General features: G+C 38.0%; 1 protein-coding gene across 1 annotated transcript; it reads right to left on the reverse strand.

The window, feature by feature from the left end:
• Window positions 1-3,705: 3,705 nt before the first annotated feature.
• Window positions 3,706-21,065, reverse strand: LOC130419922 (coiled-coil domain-containing protein 60-like). Its single transcript, XM_056746931.1, has 7 exons — window positions 21,055-21,065; window positions 20,150-20,326; window positions 11,577-11,667; window positions 10,363-10,592; window positions 5,233-5,316; window positions 4,253-4,393; window positions 3,706-4,089 (listed from the first exon to the last, which is right to left on the reverse strand). Exons 1-7 carry the CDS (start codon window positions 21,063-21,065, stop codon window positions 3,888-3,890), a joined length of 936 nt encoding a protein of 311 aa, XP_056602909.1. The 3' UTR covers window positions 3,706-3,887.
• Window positions 21,066-25,316: the final 4,251 nt, after the last annotated feature.

Here is a 25,316-nt window from a genome sequence, read left to right on the forward strand (position 1 = left end):
CACAAAAAACACAGTGGTGAACAAGTCATTCAAAAGCATGTGAAAGACTAACATGACAAAACACATAAAAACTGTGATAAAAACGAGATTTTAAAAAAAACTGCCGTGATGCTTTAAAGTGAATATGAACTTCTTTGCAGTATTTGAGGTCAAACAAAATACAGAGCATCTTTTCTGTTATTTTCACCTCTTTCTCCAGTTTTCGTTTATGCAAATAAATGCAAATAGAAACAATATATTTTAACAAATTGTTAGTAGTTCACAGAATGAAATCTATACCTTTCAATAGTAAATTCAGAAAAATTGAAAATGTTATTTGGAATGGTCTCTTAAGCAGATGATTATATGCATACAGAAAATAAAGCCTAATATTTTGTTACATTGTGACATTTTACTGACAATGCAGCACGTTTTGTTATGCAAAAAATGGCATTATCATTACAACAATGTATATTAAAGTAATTGTTTGATTTATAGTATTGATATATTATGTATTGATATATCAAAAATGTCATCGTACAAAGATATTTTATTAGCCTGCGGTACACAAATAAGACCATTGATTTTGTGAAATTGTTAAACATGACTCGTATTCTGTGCAATAGCAGAAGAGAGGATGCATTGCATGTTGTGTGTTGCACTCTTGGTGGTCTGTAATTGGCTGAGTCTGCTGTGTAACCATGAATCATACTCTGCCTTGGGCATCTTTACAACATTATCTCTCACTATCTGCAAAAAAGAGAGAGAGACATAAAAGACCACTTCTCATAATTACAACCCACCTGTTTCCTAACCTCCCAGTTCCTGACAATAGCTTATTACACCACGGGATAATTCATCTTTATACCGCCCAATTGACGGTGTGTTACAAGTAGCCTGTCTGGACTTGGTTTAAGGGAGTCTGCAGGGTTTTGGCAGTTACAATCAAATAAGATTAATAGCTTAAAAGTTGCTTCACCTGAAAATCTTAAACTGCAATAATTACAAGACATTAATAAGTAGATTGAATGAAACTAAGCCAACACAAAATGTCTGCAAAACTTCTATATAGGCCTAAAACAAAGTGAACTATAAAGTTCACCATTCAAATATCAAAATGAATTGTTTACTTTCTTATGAAGGTAATTATTATTACTGACCAAGTTATACATACAACCTCAATTAATAAGATTATTCTGATTTAGCTGCTTCAGAGTTAGAAAGAAAATCCAAAGTGATACATTCAGGTGTTTGGCTAAAATAAAAAGGTCCCATCTGGCACATCAGGCCAACTGACTACTATACTACAGAAGGCCCTATTGGACCCCCTTATCACATCCCCCATGTCCTGTCACACCTGACAATGGATACAGTAATTGGATTATAAATAAATGGTGGGGCTGATGAAGGAATCCACAGCTAACATATTGTAAACATTAGTTTGATGTATTTATGCCTGACAAGATCATTATCATACCGATAAAAGGACAAATTAAATTGTGTTGATACAAATAGGTGTCTTGCAGAGAAAATTTATGTTAATCTGTCAGAGTAAAAGACACAACACAGAAACAATAGAACACAGCAGCTGACAGTTAATGAAAACACTTTTCATCCCTGTCATTCATCTTTAAATTTGTGTTTTTTGGGTAGTGATGGTATATGTAAAGGGGTCAATGAGAAATGTATAAAGACCAACAGACAGGCTCAGTCTATATAAGCTTCTTTGGTTTCTCATAAATTCACACAAGCATTCATCGCATGAAGCATAGACATGTTCCATTAAGACACAAAATAATTTGTGTCTTATTTATTGTCTCTTATTTTTTTAACAGTTTTTTTATATTTTACCCTTTTGTTGTGTTCAGGTCTGTGGAATCCAGTTATTAGATCCCAGACATTCATATTTATTCAAGATTAACTTTAAAGAATTAAACTTTTTTCCATTCACATTATAGAAGAAAATCTAATCAGTAGCATGTTTTATCCCCCCCAAAAGAGGAAATATTACCCATATATGCTGTGTTGCTTGTTACTTTTAATTGGAATAAACATGTGAAATCAATTAAAATGATAAAAAAATTTGAACAATGCTGTGGGTCAACTAGACCCTCAAACATTGACTGAGTAACAAGAAATATTTATCTTCAAAAAGCGTAATTGTGCTAAATTACTTTTGCATAAATGTCCAACGTGATCTCACGGGAAGTCACAACTATTTTACCAGGTGGCTAATTCATATACATTTGCAAGTTGTGAACGTTAAAACATGTACAATTCATGGAAAAAGCAACACTGAACCCCCACCCCTAACCCTGCCCCTAAACCTTAGGACTGTCACGAAAGCAAGTCGTGCTAAAAAGTACGAAGGAGCACTGCTTAAAGTGGGAAAGAAAAGCATTACCATTTGCAAATTATTAACACATTTGAAATGTCTAGAACAAAAAACTGTATTTGGACATCGCTGATACAACATATTTATTTACTAAAGTAACCAATTTCCAAACAACTTTAATAATTTAATAATGTTAAAACACAAATTTGACCAAAAAATTGTCATTTCATTACTTGTGATAATAGTTCAGCAGTCAATTTAATTCTTCTGTTAATGAAATCCATCAAATACTGTCATAATTTATGCTTTATATGCGATAAACAGATGTCATGTTTTAAGCTTGTCAAGTCAGACTCATTACATTATGTGACAAAACACCCAAGTTTTCATTTAAAACAACAGAATTCGCAAAAAACAATTCTTTTGCATTTCCAAAATCTGACCTTTTATCATTTTTTGTAAAGCCGTTGGGATTGTTATGTTTGCCTTCTCACATCTCACTACACAATCATTAGCTCCTGCCTGCAGACTGTCTTTTTTAGTTTTATTGGCTGAAATGCTACTTGGCCTCTATAATTTGATTGGGTGGAATTTCGTAAACCCTTTTTGAGCCCTCGCTGTGGCTCTAGCGAATCATCTGCTTTGACTCGGAGTGGCAAAGTACCGGCAACATGTGAGAAGTGCAGGTACACAAGAAAAAGTGAAGGTACGCCAAAGATTAAAATAGAGAATTGTTGGCTCGTACCGGCCACTTCAAGGACTGCAAATGAGATTGTATGAATTCATAAGAATTAGCCAAAATTAGCCACCTTTTAAAACATTTAGGTTTTGGCTGTGAGATTGTGCTGAAATTGTTTTACATGATTTATAACTCAGAAATGAATGAATTAAAAGAGTAAGAAATGACAGAAAAGCATGTAGAATTACAATGCAAAGTGTTAAGTAAATAGCACCTCTATAGCCACACACAGATCCGGGCAGCAGAGCTCCCAGGGTAGGAGGGAGTTTAGGACCCTGAGGAAGCTGTGTGGATGAACCCGCAGTGTAAGGCCTTCTGTAAATCGACTTAACTTATCCATCAAACATGGGACCCTCCTGTCTGAGTGTTTGATGGGGGCCAGGCTACTAAGCAGCTCTGAGAGCCTTGAACACATGCACAAACAGTGGTTAATGTAATGTTATTGTAGATGGTTTCATCAGACACATACGCTGGCCCTAAATTACTTTCTGGTCTGTGTTTGGGTATAGTTAACAATTTATTTTATATTAAATTCAAAATAATATTACCTTATATAAGTATGATTTTGTATTGTATATTAATTGTATTAAATTAAATTAAAACTACTCAACTATCATTGATTCTTTGCTGAGATCTCCCAGAAGTTAAATTTGGGCAACATAACTTATCTTGCAGCTGAAACCGTCTATAAACAACAAAGTTGAATGCATACACACACTCTCACACCTTCTAATGTTCAGTGGATTCGGTGGTCTACTGAATCCTGTGGTGTCATTAAAGTTAATATTTAGCGAACACACTTAAGTGGTTTAGCATCAGTGTTTTTAAAAGCACTTAATCTGACTCACACACACACACACACACGCACCACTGAGTGCTGTATGGATCTTTTGAAAACACAGCATCGGTCACTTTGGAGTCCTGCGCTGTTGCCGTAGAGACCACAGAAGGTAAACAGGTCACTGAAGGAATTTGTCCATCTGATGTCATATTACAAAGAGACAGATATCGCTGGACCCCATTTTCCCACCTCTTCCTACAAAGAGAGACGAAGGATTTATATGTTAAATTATCATATCTAAGAAACAGATTTTTATTTGATAATGAATCTTCGGTTCGGATTATACTGCCTACACAAAAAAAATATATATTTATCATCAGTATAAAGCAAATATTGCACTTCCACTGTTATAACTCACTTGGCACTGCGCTCTAAAGTATCTGATAAACTAAGCATCAATTCTTCCGCTTTGTCACCGAAAGATGCTTTCATCTCATCCAACATGTCTTCCTTCTCACGCACCAGCTGGGTGGCAGAGCTCAGTCCCACAGGGAAACTTCTTGTATAGCAAAATAGGACAGCAAAAAAAAAAAAAAAGTTGCAGTTTCATAATGCCAACACAACATACCCCCACGGAAGAAACACAATGTATCCAATGTAGCGCAAGGCCTCATGGGAATGGAACAGCAAAGATGTAGAGTTTATACATTTGGGGCTAAACCCTACACACTTTTGCATGCAAAGAGGGTGTTGTCCCAATTATAAGAACACAGCTAATAATTATAAGAAAATGCTGTTGCATGTCTTACTGTAACTGCATAGTTCTATCATTCTTAACTACAACAGTATTGTGTTAATGATAATAAAAGTGTGTTGGCTGTGTATGAGCTCTAATAATTACATGAAAGAAACATTTAAAAAAAGGTAAAATCTTTGTCTGGTTTTACAGTATACAAATATTTAAAAGTTCTAATCAAGATTTTCTTCAGAAACAAAATTATAAAAATAGTTTACGCTTAAAACTCACAATAAATCTGAATAAAACCTCAACAAAACATAACTGCTAATGGGGTAATGAAAGTAAACCTGTATGAATTTGAATATGGATTAATTTTTTTACTACCCCATTGGCAGATGACTTTTTTGTTTAAGCAAAAAACTTAATTTTTTAATTTTATTTCAGAAAACAATAGTGAATTTTTGTCATTTTGCATTTCAAGTGAATGTGCTTTAAGAATTGTTCTATATTTGATGACAAATACATTTCAATTTCTACAAAATCTGAAATTTAAATTTTTTAATTGAATTTAAAGTGTGTAAATTTAGTTATTTATTGTTCAAAAGGTTTTCTCAGGGAATCACTCACTTCTCAAATGTTGTATAAGAACCCAGACACACCTCTTAATGCTCCGAGTCTGAGACTTTGTTTTTTCATTGGCTGTGCTTTGCTCTCTTTCAGGCTGGACTTTGACTGAGGCATTGCTGTATTAAAAGAGAGACATACAGTCATGTGAATGTTCACAATAAACACATTGACGGGGTCATCATATTCTCACATGATCACATTCACATAACACAATAACAGGTGATCAGGTACATCTGATCCCCTGTCTGGTGCTAAGATGAGATAACTTTCCGAGCAAGTTTTGAGAACACTCCGATACTTCTATGAAGGAATTTAAAGAAACCTGCAACAACACAAATATATAAATATATGGATAAAAGTTTATAATAAGGTCTCATTGATTAAAAATGTTTAATTAATGCATTAGATAATTTGAAATAAAAATGAGAAAAATATTCCTGCTGTTTTAATGTTAATACAATTACACTTTTTTGTTTAGTTTTGTTTTATTAATACAAATAAGTTGGACTCTTTCGTATTTCAATATTTTGTTAAAATGAAAATATTCCCACTTAAACAGGACTGTGCCCATATTAAAATTATCCAAGTTCGCCATCTGCTGGTTGACAGATAAATTACACAAAAATTGTCATTCTGTAAAAAGATCTCATTTAGAAACATTTGACAGAAACAAACACTCAGGCTCCACATCCAACTGATAACCATTCAAACAGATTTATCGCTACGGAAATATCTTTCTCAAACACAACACTCATTAACCTACACAATACACATCTATCTTGAGTGAAGGATGGGGTTTTCATTACATAAAATAAACTAGGTTTTCGAGACAAAGAGCCATAACTCAGAAATAGATAGCTCCATAAATACACACCATAACAATGTCATTTGTGTTCCTCTGGGTTTATCATCTATTAAAATATGTACAGTGCTAATAAATTGGGAGATTAATCACGTTTATATAAGCTGTAATAATAAATAATGAATGCTCACATTGAGCGATTATTTTCAAATGCTTTCTCATACAGAATGTTTTTTTTCAACCAATTAAACGGCTTAACAAAAAAATCCTATAAAGAAAGATATCTTCAGAGTCCAGCTCTAAGATTTTGTATATAAATATTTGGGATTAGCCACTCACTTGATTAAAAAATGTTCTTTGATTATTTTTTTCCATAAATGAAATAAACAGTAAGTACTGTGTAAAACAAAGGCAGCTCCCACGCTTTCAACAGGACTCAGCAATTTGATCTTCTCTGTGTGTCTGAAGGATTTTAGCTTATTATCTTCAGTCAAAAATGTGGGACACCCATAGTGTATGAGCAATGATGGGATGGGGCCCAAACTGCCACAGGGACATTAAACAGCAGACATATGTGAAGCACAGTGGAGGTGTCCATCTTAAAAGGATTAAAAGGATACTTCAAATATTTTTTTTCTGCCACAGTGAAGAGAGGTTAGAAAGAGGATTGTACAAACTAGCTATTTTCCAAAATAAGATTTCAAGAGGAAGACAACAGAAGCCATATAAAAAGTACACTGATGTGCCCGAGCAATTCTGAAAGTGTCTAATGGTGTCTGATGGATATTTTCCCTGTGTTTTTGTCCTGAGAGCCATTTGGCAGCACAGGGCTGAAGTGCATGATAATGATAATAATGACACAGACTGTTGCCATGACAATGTGCTTCATGTGATTGTGTCAGCAGGGTAAGTGACAGTTCAGCTGGCAGTGAGATGGGAAACAGATAATGCTCATCATTTGGCCCCAAACTTCTAGAAGCATAGCCTGTATCTTTTCTGTGTGAATATTTGCAGTCTCCTACTGACTGTTGTACGTGCTAACCCAAGCGTCAACTTTAAAATTCAATTACAAAAATAAAGAAATAATTTGTGCACCATTCTTTTTTTGGATTATGAAATTGTGTTGTGGAGGAAGCACAGAAAAATAATTATTTGGAAGAATAATTCTGACATTATTTACACGCCCTCTTTTCATTTCAAAACTGTATGAATGTCTTTCTTCTGCCGAACACAAAGGACGATATTTTGAAAATGTTGGTAACAGAAAACTGTTGGTCAACATTGACTGGTTTTGTGTCCATACAATAGAAGTCAATGGGGACCAACGGTTTTTGGTTACCAACATTTTTCAAATGATCTTCTTTTGTGTTTAAGAAAACCAAAAAGGTTTCAAATAAATAATGACAGAATTTTCATTTTGAAGGTGGACTGTTCCTTTAATGAATTTAATGAAGATTATTTCGAGGAATTTCTGGTGTGTTACTAACACTATTCTGGTGAAAATGTTTCATCCTGAGCTCTATAATAACACATTCTTATCTATAGATTTGTCACATACCTTCCTGGCATTGGAATGTTGCATTGCACAAATATGTTGTATCCTCTGTGAACCAAGAAACTGTGCCCCGCCCATAAGTGACATCATTCATGAAAACATCTCGGTTACGTCTGTAACCTTCGTTCCCTGACAGAGGGAACGAGACTTTGTGTTGAGAGACAGACTGGGGGTTTGATTCTGAGAACCTATCATCTCCTAGATAAAACTAAAACGCCAATGGGGATTGGCCAATGGCCCGCCCACGCCAGTCTCCACCCCGTACATACGGGTATAAAAGGAAGAGGGCGGCGGTCATTCATCACCCTTTGTGCTGAAGAACCTGAGAGGTACTCCTTGCAGGGATCGGCAAAGCGTTGTGACATGAAGACACAACGTCTCGTTCCCTTTAACAGGGATTGAAGGTTACAGACGTAACCGAGACATTCCCCTTCAGTCGGTCTCTCGACGTTGTGTTGAGAGAAAGACTGGGGACTTATCTTAATACGCCAAGGTGCTGAGCCGTATTACGACCTCAAGCTAGGCGACGCTGACTAGCTTGGCGAGTCACGAGTGAGCGGTGCAGCGAGATGTAACCTTCCAGTGGATAGTGGTGGACATACTGAGAAGCCTGTACTAACAGTCATAACGGACAGGGCGTTCGCCTTGTAAGTTAGGTGCCGTCTGGAGCCATCACACTGGGAAAAACACTGCTCCCCTCTTGGAGAGTGTGTTACGGAGACCACATCCTGCCGTACGGGAGGTAACATGTGTAATACTGACATGGTCTCCCGAAGGAGATCACATGCGAAAAATTCCCGGCCGTAGGGGGCCAGCCCAGGTGGGTGTGCCACCTGAGGGGAGGTCACAGATTCGCCAACAGGGGAATCAGGAGTGAAGAAATCAACATACGGGACTACCCAACGGGGGAGTCACTACGTATGGGGCAATAGTCCTAGTATAGGGGTCCACCTAAGTAGGGGCGACACTGCCAGTACTGGACTTGGTTCTAACAGACCGCTCCGCCCCGTCCGTTACCAGATTGCTTAGTGATGGATGGAATACCTATACTTCACCCAATGGGGGGAAGTAGGGAGACTACATAGCGCACTGTACTAAAGGGGGAAGAAGGCACTTGCGTTTCTAGCTGGAAATACAGTCACGAGTTTGTGTCCGCTAGATGACAATATTAAGGTTCGTTGTACTCTCTGTGCTGGCGACAAAGTGCTATCTAGCTACAAAAACACTACGTCAAATTTGAAGAAACAATTGGAGTCGCAGCACAGCACACTGTTTAAAATACACTTCAAATAAAGTGAGTGTTGGCAAAACCGATTGTCATTTTTATGTTGAGGCAGCAGGGGTGTTGGCGGCAGCTGCTGAATGTAACTGATAAAGTAACGTGTTATTTAACTTAGTTACTTTTAAAATCCAGTAATCTGTACAGTAACTAAATTACTTTTTAGAGGTATAATCAGTAATCAGATTACTTTTTCAAAGTTACTGTGGCAACACTGCTCACGAAGGTACTGGGTGTAGCCCAACCTGTAGCTACACATGTCTGCCAGAGGGGCGCCTTGGGCCGGTGTCCACGAGGAGGCCGTGCTCCCGTGGAGTGGGCTCTCACTGCGAGTGGGCACGGGTGATCCTGGGATTGGTACGCCGTGGCGCCCACAATCCAATGCGCCAGCCTCTGTCTGAGACAGCCCTCCATTGGTGCTGTCTTCTGAACAGACAAGAGCTGCTCAGAGCTTAAAGCAAGCTCAGAGCAAGAAACTTACCCTCCAAGCGATCGTGATGAGCGGCAATAGCGGCTGCATACACTCTCAACGTGGATGGGGAGAGATTACTCTCTGGCCTCTGAAAGGTCAACACTGACCGGATCAAGCAACTCCGTGGGTTCTCGCCATGGGGAGAACACTAGGGCGAGAAGAGGCGCCACTTATAAGCGTGCACACGCCTAGTGGTGGGGCTCTGGCAGGACAGTCTGACAAACAGACTCGAAGATGGGTCTGTCATACCCTGCTCTTTTAGATCTGCAGTTTGCTGCCGAGACGCCCAGGGGAAGTCTGCGCTCCGGAGAAGACATCCGCCGCCGACAGGAAAGTTTTCGCTGGCCAAGGGGGATCCGCCGTCCGAAGGGAGAAGTCCGGTGCTCTGCGTCATAAGTCCAGCAGGAACTCGAAGAGATAAACTCGACATCATACGCCGAGAAGGTTCCCAAGAACAAGGGTGATGAATGACCACCGCCATCTTCGTTTTATACCCGTATGTACAGGGCGGAGACTGGTGTGGGCGGGCCATTGGCCAATCCCTATTGGCGATTTAGTTTTATCTAGAGATAATAGGTTCTCAGAATCACACCCCCCAGTCTGTCTCTCAACACAACGTCGAGAGTCAGACTGAAGGGGAACTATAGTGCATTGCTAATGAAAACAATGTTTGGGGTAATGTAGCCCTTATCTCCTTTTTTGCTTTTTACTACTCCCTTACACTTTCTGGGTATCAGATTATTTAAAGAACGTACATTTGTCTAATGTCCATTATTTTCAGCTGGTCGATTAAGTTTTTGAATTGAATTATTTGATTCTATTTCACCAGCCTAACCAGCATGTTGTCAAAAAATGGTTAAAGTTTTTATATATTTTAAGCGTTTTTCTCACAGCTTTTATTATAAGCATTGGTCCATAGAAATAACCTAAAATTTTCTTTAAAAATAGCCATTTCGAATACATTTTGAATACATGCTCCAGTATTTAATACATCCTGGCACTGTGAAAAGCTCATGTAGATCAGAGAGAGAAGGTGAAGGCTGACCATGCTGACCTACATTCTGAGTGCGGAGGATCAGAATCGGGTTCATGGGTGCTCTGGGCCTCAAAGCTATCACTTGAAACAGGGTCATTGCATGTGAAGTCGGGGGCCACCGTGAATGATGACAAGCTGCCCATCGATGATGTTGATGCTAGAGAGGAAACCACAGTGAAGCTGGAAGACTTCAAGGTCAGATGTCGTCCTGAAGAAACACAAAGGGGCTTTGATGTGACATGCCCCGGCTGGATAAAGAGATTGAGAGAGAGATTAAGGGAAAACTGAATTTGCAAACATTTTCCATTTCACCCCCAAATTAAAATCATATTGTATTTAAAAAAATCCACATTTGCATAATTATGCTACTTTTAGGGCAACAAACACAAGAGTTACAATTTTTCATTACAGAATGCACAAAAAACCCAACTGATTTAATTTTTATTTTGTTGAAAATATTTTTTTGAACACTATATATAATTGATTATCAGTAATTATTATTATTATAAATTTAATCATTATTAAAACATTTCAATAATGGATATTAACCATTCTACAAAAATAGTAATAATTGATATACAATTGTATAGTTATAATATTATATAATTAAAATAAGTAAAAACAATAGAATATATATATTTTTAAATACACAATGTTATGTATTAATTATATTAACATAAACAATTATTTGTATAATTATTATAATTTTATAGTTATGATATTTTATAAGTATAATAAGTAAAATGTATAGTATAATATTACAAATATTATACTCATTTATTATTATGATAAATAGAATTACTACTATTATCATTAATATTACAATAATTGACATGTACAAATATGCAAATATGATACAATTGAAAAATAATAATTATTATTATACCCTTTTTAAAGTAAGAATATTGCATAGTTAATTTCCCCATTTCAATTGTTTGTCACTGCATAATGTATATTGCGTAAAAAGACACAGTAGACAGTCTTTCCAGCAAATTACCAAATCTTTGTTTCCCAGCTCAGATTTTTAACCACAACACCTACATAATTGTTGAGGAAAATGGGTATTTGAGTCACTGTTTCTTTGGGAAAGCAGACTATGTTACATCAGACCACTGTACTTATCTAAACCCCTCTGGCACACTTCAGGAGAACATAATGCTTCACAAAACCATAGCGGAACCAGAGCTACACAAACATTCCAGTGTAAAATAGGCGATTTGGGAGAAAAAAACCTTTGGTGTGGCGATAAACTGCTCCCACTTGGCCTCTATTGCCTTTTCCTTATTCAGTCTCTTTATTGTGGTTCTGCTTCTTCCAGGGTCCCTGAAACATTCATAGAGAGAAGGACAGAGTGAGAGAGATAAAGAGAAAATCTTGACATATTAATTATTCGTGCAATCTCTCAATAATGTGCTCCCCAAACCGGAATATTATCAAAATCATATGTCACCTTGAGAGAACGGTAAAAATTGAGAGAAGGGCAAAAACAAGTGCGCACATCACAGCTCTCTCTCTTCCTGGGTCGGGCTTTAACGGCTGCTGATAAAGTTTCATTATTTTTTGTAATATCTGCTCTCTACCGTGCTGTACCGTTTCCCATAAAGCTAACTTTATTGGAAATTGGATTCTGGGATGGTAGAAGCCCCTCCAGGCTCTTCTGGGAGCTCCTGCTTACAATCTCTCTTTCTCTTTCTCTCTCTCTCTCTCTCTCTCTCTCTCTCTCTCTCTCTCTCTCTCTTCTTCCATTTGTCTTGGGCTTCTTCTCTTCGTCCATCACTAACCTGTACCTCCAGGAGATGAACGAATATTTGTTTGCCCTATCCTCCTTTTTCCATCTTCTTTTCCCTTCTCTCTCTGTCTAACTCCATTTAAGCTCTGTGATGTAATTGTTTGTCCATTAACTTCTGATCTTGTTTGCTCTTCTTTCTAGAACATCTTATTAGTTGTGATTTCTAAGGCAAACATCACTATACCTACTGCTACATACCTTTAGAGATTTGAACAAACCAACCTAAGCCACATCTAGGGACCAGAATATCATAGAGACTTGGGGGTGGGCACTTTTGACTCAGGCTGAGTCAGCCAAGCAAAATAATATAATAAGAAATAATAGCAATTTAAAAAAAAGAAAATTATAAAAAATAATATTTTTTCTATGCTTAAAAGCAAAAGCATTTGTTTTTTTCTTGAACTGGCGTGAGAACCAGGTCATAAGGTGCTTGGTTATTCACATAACCTATTCAATTCTGCATTTGAAGGAAAAAATGGTAGGAATCTAATTAGGTCATGACTTCAGGGGACTCAGTCAGCTATTAGTGAGGGTCACTTCACACATTTACACACTTAATTATGTGATGCAGAGATACTGTGCCCAAAACCACAGCTTCAGATTCCCATTTGTTCATCTTATGCGTTCATTTTTTTTAACCATTTCCTTATAAAAAAAGACAGTAATGGTTGTTGTATTAACAATTTTGTTGTTCTGTTTCTCCAGTCCATTTTCAGTAAATAAGTGCGAAAAGAAACAATGATTTTATTTGAAATTTGGGAGATATTGGGAAATATTGTATATTAATATTGAGTATTTCACAGAATAAAACAAGAATGTGCTACAGTTTGAAAAAAACGCAGCAGGTGGGCACATGATCAAAACAACAATGCCGTAGCTTGATGACGCTGTGAAGGGGCGTGGAATGATGGGACCTGTTGTCCTCAACTCCACCGTTGATGGCCATCAATCAGAGGGGAATGAGAAATCATGTTAGCGGATGAGGTAAAGTTTTATAAATGTTTGCTAATAGTTGTGGTCCATAAATAAAAGGACTGCTCGAAACAAGTTAGGGGCTTGCCAGACGCTAGACACCACTTCCGCATTTGTCCACGACAGGGCCAGATTGACACTTCGCTGTACCCTGGGTAACAATATTCAAGAACCATAATCTGGCAAAATACAGAATACATTACAGTAATACAGTAAATATACTCAATATTACAATAACAAACTGTCATCAAGTGCATTTTGATGTACAGATGTGCAAATGCTCATAGGACTACAATTGCACCACTATGTTCTCTTGTCAAGGCCACTCATTTATGATGTTATGAAAACAAAATGCATCGGCATCATTATAATCTGACAAAATTGACCCATTACATAGAGAGTGATTGAAGTATCCTCCATTTTCACAAATAAATAAGCAACCACTTTCAAAGAATCCAGTATTTATTTAACAACACCTACTCCCAGCACAAATGTATTGTATTGATAGAGCCATCACAGAGGATGTGACGTCCACAGACAAACAACAAAAAAAAATCCATAATCTCAAGTAGCATTTTGGTCCTCAGCTCATTGCAGAAATCACCTCAGAATTCAACAGGACAATTAAGTTATAGTGCAATATAAACATTTTGAAATCTGCTGTTTTCTCTCAACAACAATAAACAATATACAGCATTTTCATGGATCCACCATAAGGAAAAAATAAATAAAATGCAGTACCGTCTGCTCCTAAACTCATTTTAACTTGTCTTAAATCAACCTGACACATCACAGTTCAACAAGACGGGCAAGCGTTAAACATTAGCTAGCACTGTGAACATTAGCTAGCGCTGGCAGTTAAGAAATGTCCTGGCTAGCAGAGCTGTCCCCTTTGTCGGATGCTGCCTTAGCAGAACAGTCGCTAACTTTTAATAGTGTAGAAATTCCCTGTTTTCGGAATATATTTGACATTTTCTTCGTTCCTGATATCCTTCTGCTTTTTTTATTTCCGTTTAGCGCTCCCACTTAGCTTCTCCATGTTTGCATTTTTTGAGTTGTGTTTTGTTGCGGCGCTTGCCGTCACGCGACCGGCTCAGTGCACGTTGATTGGCGTCACCGCCCTGGGCCCTTTAGAGGTCGTGGGCCCCTGGGCAATTGCCCAGTTGCCCATATGGTTAATCCGGCCTTGGTCCACTACACTGGCACTGTTGTAATGCGTCAGAAAACGCGGTAACAAAGGGTAACGCGGATATGTCGCCATTGACAGGCGACCGCACAGCCCCGTGTCACTGTTAAGAATGACGATTTTCTCACGATTTACAAGTTGTTGGAAACAACAGAAAGAAATTGTGAGTACTCGGCTGAACAAAATATATAACACTTGCCTAGTGGTTTTTGGATATTTTATTGAAAAATAGTTACAAACTGCTCCTTTAACCCTTAACACATTTAAAATAGTAAATCCCCCCCCAAAATGTATGTACTTTTAATTTTATACACGGCGTATAATGTAAAGTGTGTAATGCACGTAGGGTTGTTGCGACATACAAAACAGAAAATAAGTGTGATTGTTGATATTTGATTAGTACTGCATGATACTATCATAAATAATTCAGTCTTTGGTTGACATTCCAACATACTAGGTGGTGGTATTGCATTAACATTTCGCGTTTAGAGTCATTAGAGTATTTTTGAATTTGATTAATTTTCCAAAAAAAACCCCAAAAAACATTTAAATCACTGACAGCATATAAATATAACAAAATATATATTGTGGTTATATTGTTATTGGGGGCACTTTTGTCCATGATAACTGTGTAGTGAAAAATGAAAAAGTTTATATTGTGACAGCCAAAAGTTTTTTCGCCATGAAAACAACAAATTGTTAAATGTTAAATGACGCTCTCAAATCCAACATATGCCATATGTACCCAACAATGAACTACAACCTTTCAGAGAAAACAGATTTCTGTAAAGCACTTGAGACATGCTCTAAAACTTAGATCGGAAAGTTATAGCATACATAAAGCCTCCAAAACTGGTGTTGGCTTAGTCAAACGCTCTGGGCAAGTAATTTAAACATTGCAGGTTCAAACCCTGGAAGATGCTATTCATGTACTGGAACACATTTGTGCCCCTGAGCTAGCCGGTTAACTCATACCAGTGAGGATTGTCAATGCAGAAAGTATCCTGGAAGTTGCTGTGGATAAAAAAAAACTGCCAGCTGGAGGAAGAAACATCCAACTAAAAGCAGCTCGCCTCGAGTAAAACAGCAGCTGCTGTCTGGGTACCATCAAGTGATTTTGAACTGAACTTCTAGCATCTGCACCGGACACTTGCAGATTTTTTTTGTTGCATATTAGCTAATTTTTGGGTTGATATAAAACAACTGCAACACAAGTGGATGATTTGAGGAATGTTTGACAGCTTGCTATAAGTGGCTTTTAATTAATTCACCCAGAAATTCATAAACATAATTTATTATTTTCAATCTTTACAGTTCTAAAATAAAAAACGGGTCTGCTGGTCATTTCAACATGGTTGACACATAAATCTTTACACTAAAACATATACTTAAATGTCCAGTAAATTAAATTTAGCAGCATCTAGTGGTGAGGTTACAAATTGCAACCAACAGCTTACTCAACCCCTTCCTTTCGAAGCACTACGGTGGCTCTCACAGGACTAAGATGTCGTCATGTTTTCCCTTCTTTGCCGAAAGAGACAATGTATTTACGAAAATTGCTCTGTAGAGCAATAGAGCGATTCAAGGGGATCCGAGGTGTATATAGATAAAAATAGTTCATTCTAAGTTAATGAAAACAGAACGCTTCATTATGTAAGGTCTTTATACACGTCTGAAGACATAATTATGCATATTATATTGCATTTCTGTTAACAGATCCTCCGAAAAGTACACACTGGATCTTGATATGTAAGTTTTTTACTCACTTGGCATCCCAACAAAAAGTAAGAGGTCCAAGTTTCCCAGAACGGTCTAGAGTCAATGCCTCCAAAAGCCAGGTCAAACAGCACAATTGGCGATACACACACTCTCTGGAAAAAAAAGTAATATAACTTTTATACCGCAGAAAATGAAATCCACCCCCAGTATGCAAATACAATTTTCCTGCAGAGGGCAAAGTGATGCAACATTGTCTACATCTTGCCCTCCTGACAGCAATCAGACGCTCAACATCAGCAGGACAACTGTTTCGCACATGTTTCATTCAGCAATTATTTTTCATAAAGAAATCTATATTTTATTTCATGGACAAGCCTTAGTAAAACACGTCAGTTTCCGTGCAAGAGGGGGTTTCAGAAAGTAAAGTGGATTGCTTTTGTGAGGAGATATTTATGATATCGACCGACCTGTTGTGTTGAGAGGTCTTTAATTATTTTTTATTTGAGTCTCCTGTTTGCGGACACATTTTACGCCTGTTGTATTAGTTTTAGAAAACAGGAATCAAATCTAACAACCACGTTATTACATTCAGTGCTATATCTACTGTTTATCGATGAGAAGAAAATAATCGATGGAGAAAAGAAACTGATAGAGCGATACTCTTTCTGCACTTCGGTGATAATCTTTTTGAAGCTCACAGCTCAAGGTTATCTTCGTGTTAAATTAATTCCTCTGCGTTTCTTTTTGCATTGAGCCATTACTTTGGTCTCTGCTTTCAGCCATCAACATCAAGGTTAAGATTTATAATCAGAGCTCAAGTGAATGAGATCCACCTATTCAGTGTTGCCAGACAATATGCTGCTTGACATCACGCACCCTACAGTATGCCAGAATGATGGTACTGCGCTTTGTGACAAGTGGGTTAAATGTACGATTTTGGTACAATTGGGATCTGGTGGATTGACATCTCAGTTGCTTTCAAGTGTCTCACGTGGGGAACTTTTCAAGGTCCATTTCTAAAGTACATTTTGAGTCAGATTGCATAAACGCTTTTCTCTAGCTGTGATTTTGCATGTTAGTTTTAAAACTTTTTTGGGTGTTTTTTTGTTAAATTCTGCTCTTTAAAATATAGGGTACATGATGTCCCAAATATAAATGTGCATAGAGTACCTCAGAGACAAACTTTTGAAACCAAAACTCTGAAGCAATTTAGCACGTCTGGTTCCATCGCCCCAAAGTCTATGTTTAAAAAAAAAAAATCTTTGGTAAATCGCCCAAAATTAGGTCTGTGGTTAACAAAACCTCTAAATATTCTCACGTTTTAATTTATTACATAAAAAACACCAGTTATAACCGCTTTCCTGTAGCTCTGTGGTAAGAGCATTGTGTTAACAACACAAGGTTGTGGGTTCAGTCCCAGGGGATTGCAAATACCTATGTATAAATGTATAGATAAAGCAATGTAAGTCGCTTTGGATAAAAGCGTCTGCCAAAAAGCCTAAATGTAGTGATTTTTTAAAGCTTTATTGTGTCGGTTGACGGTTGCTTAAAAGTTGCTAAAAGCTTGGCAGGAACACTTAGGGCATGTTCACTTAGGGCATGGTTTTTTTTGACGAGAAAAAGTTGACAGTGGCGCTTTTTGAGTAAATAAAAACGCTCGCACCGTTGTGATACAAATTGCAGCTGACAATGTTTAATGATATCATTTGTGCACGAAGGCAGCTTTGCTTGTGCTCACATTTGACTTCTATTTTACAAGAAAATGTTGACAATTGTGCTTTTTTAGTAAAAAAAACAACGCTTGCAGGGTTGTTGTTACAAATAGCAGCCGGCATTGTTCTAAAATAGCATTTGTGCACGAAGGCAGCTTAAAGAGACAGGCTTCATAGGCAGCACAGAATTCTAAACAGAGAACGTCTTTGCAATAACCAATCACACTAATTTCTCACTAGAAATGCAGTCAAATGTTACTTAAAGTATAGTACATTTATACAAACGTAAAGTTTAACTTTTTTTCAACCTCAAAAGACGCTTGGAGCTGCAGAAAAAGAGTTTATGGGTTTTCGTCGAGGGAATTTACAGGATCGAACTACTTAATTAAGTGAACTGAATCTGAAAAAAATACTGTTCGTGATTTGAGATTTGTATCTTCTTCAAATATTTACTGCAGTAAAAATGCGTGACAACTTGCCCCGGGCTGTCTAACACAGAGTACTGGCAACTAGTTTTTTAATGTACAACCTTAAGAAATGTCCCATTGCCATAACATTGTAGTTTTACGGGAAATACAAATAACCATAATCTTTTCATAACCCCAAACCAGATTTATAGATTTTTAGCCTTCTGGACAGAGAATTTTGTCTTAAAGCTGCAGTGTGTCACTTTTTGAATTATATGTATTGTCTTTCTTTAAAGCTCAGATCAACACCTCTTAAGGGTACTGGCGGCAACTATAAAATAAATAGAACATATCAAAAATAACAAATTCCCTTTCTAAGTGTTGGCAGAAACCGCAAATAGGTTATCAAAGAGGTAATGATGCAAGAAAAATGTACTTTGACTCCAGCATGACATACCGTTCCATCAAGAAACACTTTAAATGAGCCATGTTTATTTTCCTGTTATTTTACTACATTAGATCCGAGATATTCAGGGGGTAATCGCTCTATCCCGCTGGGTGAGGCTGATGGTTGAATGAGTTTTGTTTTTCTGGAAGCTGAGACGCTAGCAGCCAAAACACTCTCCGATTGCTGTAGATATTTCCAGCAGATGCAGAATTTATTTGAGTGTTTTCCATCTCAGTGCATTTTCTTTTTTGTGAGATATTTTTGGGTCAAGGAAAATGAGATGGTTGTGTTTATCTAACCGTTTAGAAAAACAGGGTGATACGTGTTCCAACCGTCAATGTGGAAAAGTGACACTTGAAGGTTTTGATAATGCACTGATGAAGAAGGGCAAGTGCAATTTTGTTGTGGTTTCACAGTGACAATAAAGGAACAGTTCACCAACAAATGAAAATTCCGTCATCATTTCACCCTCACCCTTGAGAAGTTCCAAATTTGGATAAATGTCTTTGTTCTGATAAACACTGGGAAATATATTTGGAAAAATGCTTGTAACCAACCAGTTCTTCGGCACCATTGACCAGCATAGTAGGAAAATTTGCTTTGTAATTTCTTTGTTGTTTGTTCCGTTGAACATAAAAGAAGATATTTTGAAGAATGTATGAAAGCAAACAGTTCTGGGGTACTTTTGACAACTATTGTAATTTTTCCTACTATTTTAGTCAATGGTGGCAAAGAACTGTTTCGTATCAAGCATTCATCAAAATATCTATCAAAGTGAAAAAAAGTGATGCGATGTTCCATACTCGGAATTTGTGCCCTGCATTTAACCCATCCAAGTACACACACACAGCAGTGAGCAACACACACACCCATAGCAGTTAGTGTGCTCATGATGTGTCTTTCAAAATAAAGACATTCATACAGAAATCCATACAGATTTGGAACAACCTGAGGGTTTAGATAAAAGATAAAAAAACACTTTTACTTCCAATTGTATAAATTGTATATTCCATAATGATACGAAAAACAACAAAATCGATTTCTTGTATTTTTATGACAGAAGGAATATAGAGGTGAGTGCTACCTTGGTAGCTGGTGAGGCTTAGCGGAGGTCAACGATCTGTGGACGGGTGTAAATGGACGAAAAGACCGAATTTTCCTCCTGTTGCATTTCATCTCTGAAGAGGATGATGCTGCAAAGTCACACGACCTGACAAAACAGCTGTGTCTGTGTGAGTGGGTGCAAATGGCAGATGGAAGATGTGTTTACATACAAGTGCTGAGTTCCTGCATACAGCAGTTAAAAACATATAATTTCCAGGAAAAGTGAGCCTCATTGCAAACCCATCTGTTTGTGACGGTTATGCAGCTGTTGGCAGTGTGGATTCAGGTAAATAAGACCAATTGTGGCCATTTTAGATTGTCTTTAAATGTGAACCCTTACATTTATAACACAAACAATAATGGAAATGGTCGATAAGTCTTGTTTAAAACAATTTTAACCATTTCAAACTTTATACCTAAAGTAGGCCTAAAGGTAGAAACTGTAAGACAATGAAATTCTGAAAGCACCTCTCAATGTCATTGTCCTCATCTGAATCTGAGTAGACGGCAGGAGGTCTAAGCTCGGCGAGTCTTAACTCCTTCTTCCTCCGTCTTTCTGTCGCACGCTCCTCCTGCACCAGCTGCTCCTCCTTCTGGAGGAGGTGAAAGTAGCAACTCCCCTGTTTCACTGCAAGACTGTGCTGCCTGTAGAAACATTTAAAATACAATTATGAAACACACAAGAGCATTTGATTGGCTAAGATATTATTTTAACAATTATGATGTCACAAGTGGGAGGACACAAATAACTTTTCTGTGATGTCATCATTGGTTCAAATATCTTCAATCACATGCTCTCTCATCTGTTTTAAAGTTGATTTCCAAATTCTGGTTATACAGTAAAAACAATAATAATAAATACAAACAATATATATATATATATATATATATACATATATATACATGTTTTATAAACATACACCAGTAAATATGTATTTTAAGACAGATTTATATATGATATTATAGATGGTTTCATCAGATGCAAGCGCCTGGTCCGTAGTAAACCCTTCTGTGTTTGTTTAAAATACAATATTTTATTTTAGATTTAATTTATATACATATCAATTATTATTTGATTGTATATTAATTGTATTGAATTATATAAAAACTACTCAACAGTAATTGATTCTTTGAAGGTTTACTGGAAGTAAAATAACGCTATATTTTTGCCGCTTACACATTTTTGATTTGAACTATTTATTGATCATTTTGATCACAAATGTTTTTGTATATATTCAATATCTTTGTTTTTAATTCTCCACAGGCTGGTTTGTGTCAGCTGTCAGTCATGCCCTTTCATCAGCAAAACATAATTGGTGAAGGTGATAGACCAAGAGACCCTGCTAGTTAAGCAGGTAATGTATACAACAGACCAACCTCCCATGGTTGCGGGACCATCATCCAAAACACAACATTGTATGCTTAAAGAACCCAGAAAACTATAAAAACACTGCCAGCTTTTGTCCTCATGTTGCCTTCTATAAAGCTTCAGTCATGACACTGAGCATTAATATTTCAGCACGCTCGGCTATGGCTGCCCACGTCTGTCATAAATGTCAACCATTTTGTGATGCACAACAAGGGAAAGGTCATGAGAGGACGCGAAAGAAAGAAAGAAAGAGAGATGTCTAGCCTGTGTTGAGAATGTGTTCAATTTTCCCGCAAACAAAATACCATCGGTGAGTCCACCTAAGGTTTTAAGCATAGCCATCGGCCAGGACACATGCTGGGGGGAGCAGATAATATGAATTAATTCTGCAAGAACACACAGTTTATCATTTCAATTAATGGATACATATAAATTTCCTGTTGCGTTCAATCTCATGTGTTCTGTCAGAGTAAAGTGTGCTGTCAGAAAAATAAATTATATATTACATTAAATGCCTGGCAGTATAATTATGAATTTAATAGGTTAGTTTAGGCAAAAAATTATAATTCCTTTATCATTTACTCTCCTTCATGTTATTCCAAACCTGCATGACTTCCTTTCTTTTACAGAAAACAAAAGAAGATATTTTGAAGAAAGTTGATAACCAAACAACATCGGACCCCATAGACTTCTATTGTATGGACAAAAAAGCAGTGAGATATTTCTCAAAATATCTTCTTTTGTGTAACACTGATGAAAGCGTCATATACAGGTTTTGAAAGATTAATAATCACCGAATTTATGAACTATCGCTTTAAATACACTGTAAAAAAATTCAAGTAGTTTCAACTAATTATTATTAAGTCACTAGTTCCACAGAAATTTTATGTTCATTCAGTGTCTGTCCCCAAAGTGTTACTTGAATTGTTATTTTTAGCTGGCCCAAACTTGACTCAAATATTAAAAAGTAGCTTGCTCAACTAGTTTTAAAGTTCTTTCAACTGAAGTTTTTTAATGAGTTTAATATTTGAAAACATACAACAAAGATTCTGTCAATAAAAATGTAAATATTGACAAAAAAATGTATCTGTTACTTCAATAAGTTTTTATTATTTGGGAATTATAACTAGTGGACCCTATCTGAGGGAATTTTGTCATCTACTATCATAAAAAATACATAGGTCTCTGCGAAGTTGCGTTAATTTAGCATCTTTAACATCGATGTACATTTTCCAGTTAAAAAGTTATTTTTTCCTTCAGAAAGAAATGAAAGAACCTTATATTGATTACATTTGATTTTCTTTTAAACAAAAATCTATAATTCTTTGTTACTATTGCTTTTGTCTATAATATTTGTGTCATGAGTTCTAATAATAAGAAAGAGTTGTCAGGTTTTAAGTTTATTTTTAATATTTCATGTGTCACTGAAGTGCCTCCGTTCTTTCAGGTAAATTATGACTGCTTGACTTTTGAGACAGACTTTTGGAAAAAAGTGGATGTGTCTAATTGACTTAAATCTAGAAGTTCTCTTTTAGCACATTTAAGCATTGCAAGATTCAAACAGTAAATGTGTTTAGTCAGTTTTGCAAGTCATAAAACATCTAAATGCATAATCATATTTTCAGAAAACATATTTATACTTGGTGTAAGAATTCAGTGATTTGGCAGTGCTTAACTAAAGCAAGTGTGGATGATGCTCAATGTAGCTAAATTACACACTGATGCAGACACAAACTATAATTACGCCACAGCAGGAACTCTAACCTTGCTAGCCGTAAGTGCTTGCGAAGAACAGTGTCCTCTCCCTTCTGAAACCGAGGATGCTTTGGTGGCAATTTCTAAAACAAAGATAAATGCAGACACTCAGCAAATTTCCCCAAATACTTCAACCCTTAAGCAGATCAAATATGCAAAATAAGAAAACAGAAACAATAGCCCTAAAATGACCCCAACTGACTCGAGATGGACACGATTCTCAGAATGTGACATTCCATATAGAACTTTCACCTTTTCACACAATGAATTCGCTCATTTTAATTAACACGTTTGTTTGCGCCTATGCCATTTGCTGTCTCAAACTTTTCACACCGCTGCAGAAAGAGGACAGGCATGTGGAGATATAATCATTGGGTATGTGCGAGAGAGTCGCTGCTGATAGAGCCTCACACCTCATTTTCCTGTGAAGAATGTAGAGGGGTTTCGTGATCCAGATCATCATTAACTTCAGAGATCTTCCCCTTTGGTGCCTATTAAAAAGACACCCACAAGTCATTTGAGAAAGATTTGACTGAAACGTAGTTGCATAGGAATGATGGAAAGAGTCATGTGGCAGTGCGGCACAACAGACAGTTCAGAGCAAGCAAAGCTTGTGCTTTCAGTGGTCAGAGAATGTAAGCACTTTGATCAAAACTGTCACACAGTCGTGAGAAAAAAGAGATGGTGGTGCTTTCATAGACACTTTCAGTTCCTGTCCACTTATTCTTCTTTTAATCTGTTATCCCGTCAAAGACGAACGTTTATAAATGAAAAAGAAAAGAAAAATGTTACAGTTTGAAATCGACTTGGCCATGCTGCTTGGGATGACAGGAAGAGAAATATACTTCTTTCTAAACTTCTATGGGCTACTTTCTTTTATTATTTCAACATATTCACACTTGAAACGTCTGAAGTTTTCATCAATCCAATGGAAGTTTAAAAAAAATAATATGAACGATATTGTCTGTATTCAAATTCAGGCATTATCAATTTAAAGGTATAATACACACCAATTTGAAAATTTGTCATTTACTCCCCTTTAAATGATGTTTTATTAACAAAGTTCGGGAGGAGCACGTGCAAATAATTAAGCAGCTGCACGGCATCAGAAATCACGCAGCTGCCCGGCATTAGCAATCACATCACTTATCCTTCCAAATCAGAACGAGCTCTATAAATTGTGAAACCGCCTTACCTCCTTCACTCATAGATTTTTGCAGCATACAGCAGCATGTCTGAGATCGACAATTCTGAAATGGAAAACAACGACTTCTTTGCCGACCAGGGTCCCTCAGAAAACTCGACCGCTCACCAAAGAACCAGCACAGGACAAGAAGCTGTTACGGGTAAGAGGACAGAGACACCAAGAGGCCGCCAGCCCTCCCGCACCGTCCGTCACACCCCAAAACGACGAAGCAACACGGCGTCATCTAGTCCGCCATCCAGGGCATCAGCAGCTTCTTCCGCCTCTTCCTACACCTCGGCTCAACGCTCAATTCCTGAGATGAGGAAATGGACAGTCGTAACCCTGAGACAGGCTCTAGAAAATGCAGACATCCCTTTCTCCAAGAAGGCAACAAAGGCGGAGTTAAACCACCTATACACCTCCAGCCTGCCCGGAGTTCTAACAACCGCTCCGACATCAAAACTAAAAGCCGCTGACAAGACCTGCAGCACCACAATCCTCCAACACCAGGAATCGTCTACTCCAACCGCGGCTAGGAAGAGGCGCCGTTCACCAAGCAAGCAAGGACGGCACTCGGCCAGCCTAAGCCACGCCCCGGACCACGCGGACACCAGCACCCAGCCGGCTGCAGGATCACCCGAGTCCAGCACCTCCGACGACTCCACGCCGGTCCATCACCACCACGGCGGCGCGAGCACGCGCCCGCCAGCGGCAACCCTCCCTACCCTATCCCACTATCCTCCGTCCCACTTTCCCTCCGGTCTCTGGCCTGCAGCCCCAATGCCTTCAGATACCGCGAGGTTGCCTCCGGCACAGGCGCAGGCCCAAACCTTTTTCAATTTTCCTATTGCCACAGGCTCTGGAGCCGCACAAAGCGTGATGCTGCATCCGTACGCGGCTCCAGCAGCCGCCCCCTTATTCCACAACACTCTATCCTACCCTAGCCACTGGCCTGCAGCCACACTGCCAATTGATAACGCGAGGCTGCCTCCGTTACAGGCACAGGCGCAGGTTCAAGCTTCCTCTCCATTTCCTATTGCCTCAGGCTCTGGAGCCGCCCAAAGCGTGATGCTGCATCCGTACGCGGCTCCAGCAGCCGCCCCTTTGTTCCCACACACCACATCCCGTGCCGCCTTCACCATTCAATCCGCAACACCAATAGCCATCCCCCCGAACGCACCAGCCTGGGAACCTCCTCCCGTAGCCAGCAACATTACGGACCAGATATTAGCCGAAGTTCAGGCAGCTAGTTTCAGAAGCAGTCCAACACCCCACCCTAGTACCTCCCTATTCGTAACCAATATTCCCCTAGGCCACCCACTGAA

The sequence above is a fragment of the Triplophysa dalaica genome, chromosome 4 (genome assembly GCF_015846415.1).
Source record: "Triplophysa dalaica isolate WHDGS20190420 chromosome 4, ASM1584641v1, whole genome shotgun sequence".
Taxonomy (NCBI): Eukaryota; Metazoa; Chordata; class Actinopteri; order Cypriniformes; family Nemacheilidae; genus Triplophysa; species Triplophysa dalaica.

Coding starts and splice junctions, on each gene's coding strand:
- LOC130419922 (XM_056746931.1), bottom strand. Junction 11,668..20,149: donor GAGGACAATGACATTGAGAG/GTGCTTTCAGAA, acceptor TGAATGTTTCAG/GGACCCTGGAAGAAGCAGAA. Junction 10,593..11,576: donor AGTTTATCGCCACACCAAAG/GTTTTTTTCTCC, acceptor CTCTTTATCCAG/CCGGGGCATGTCACATCAAA.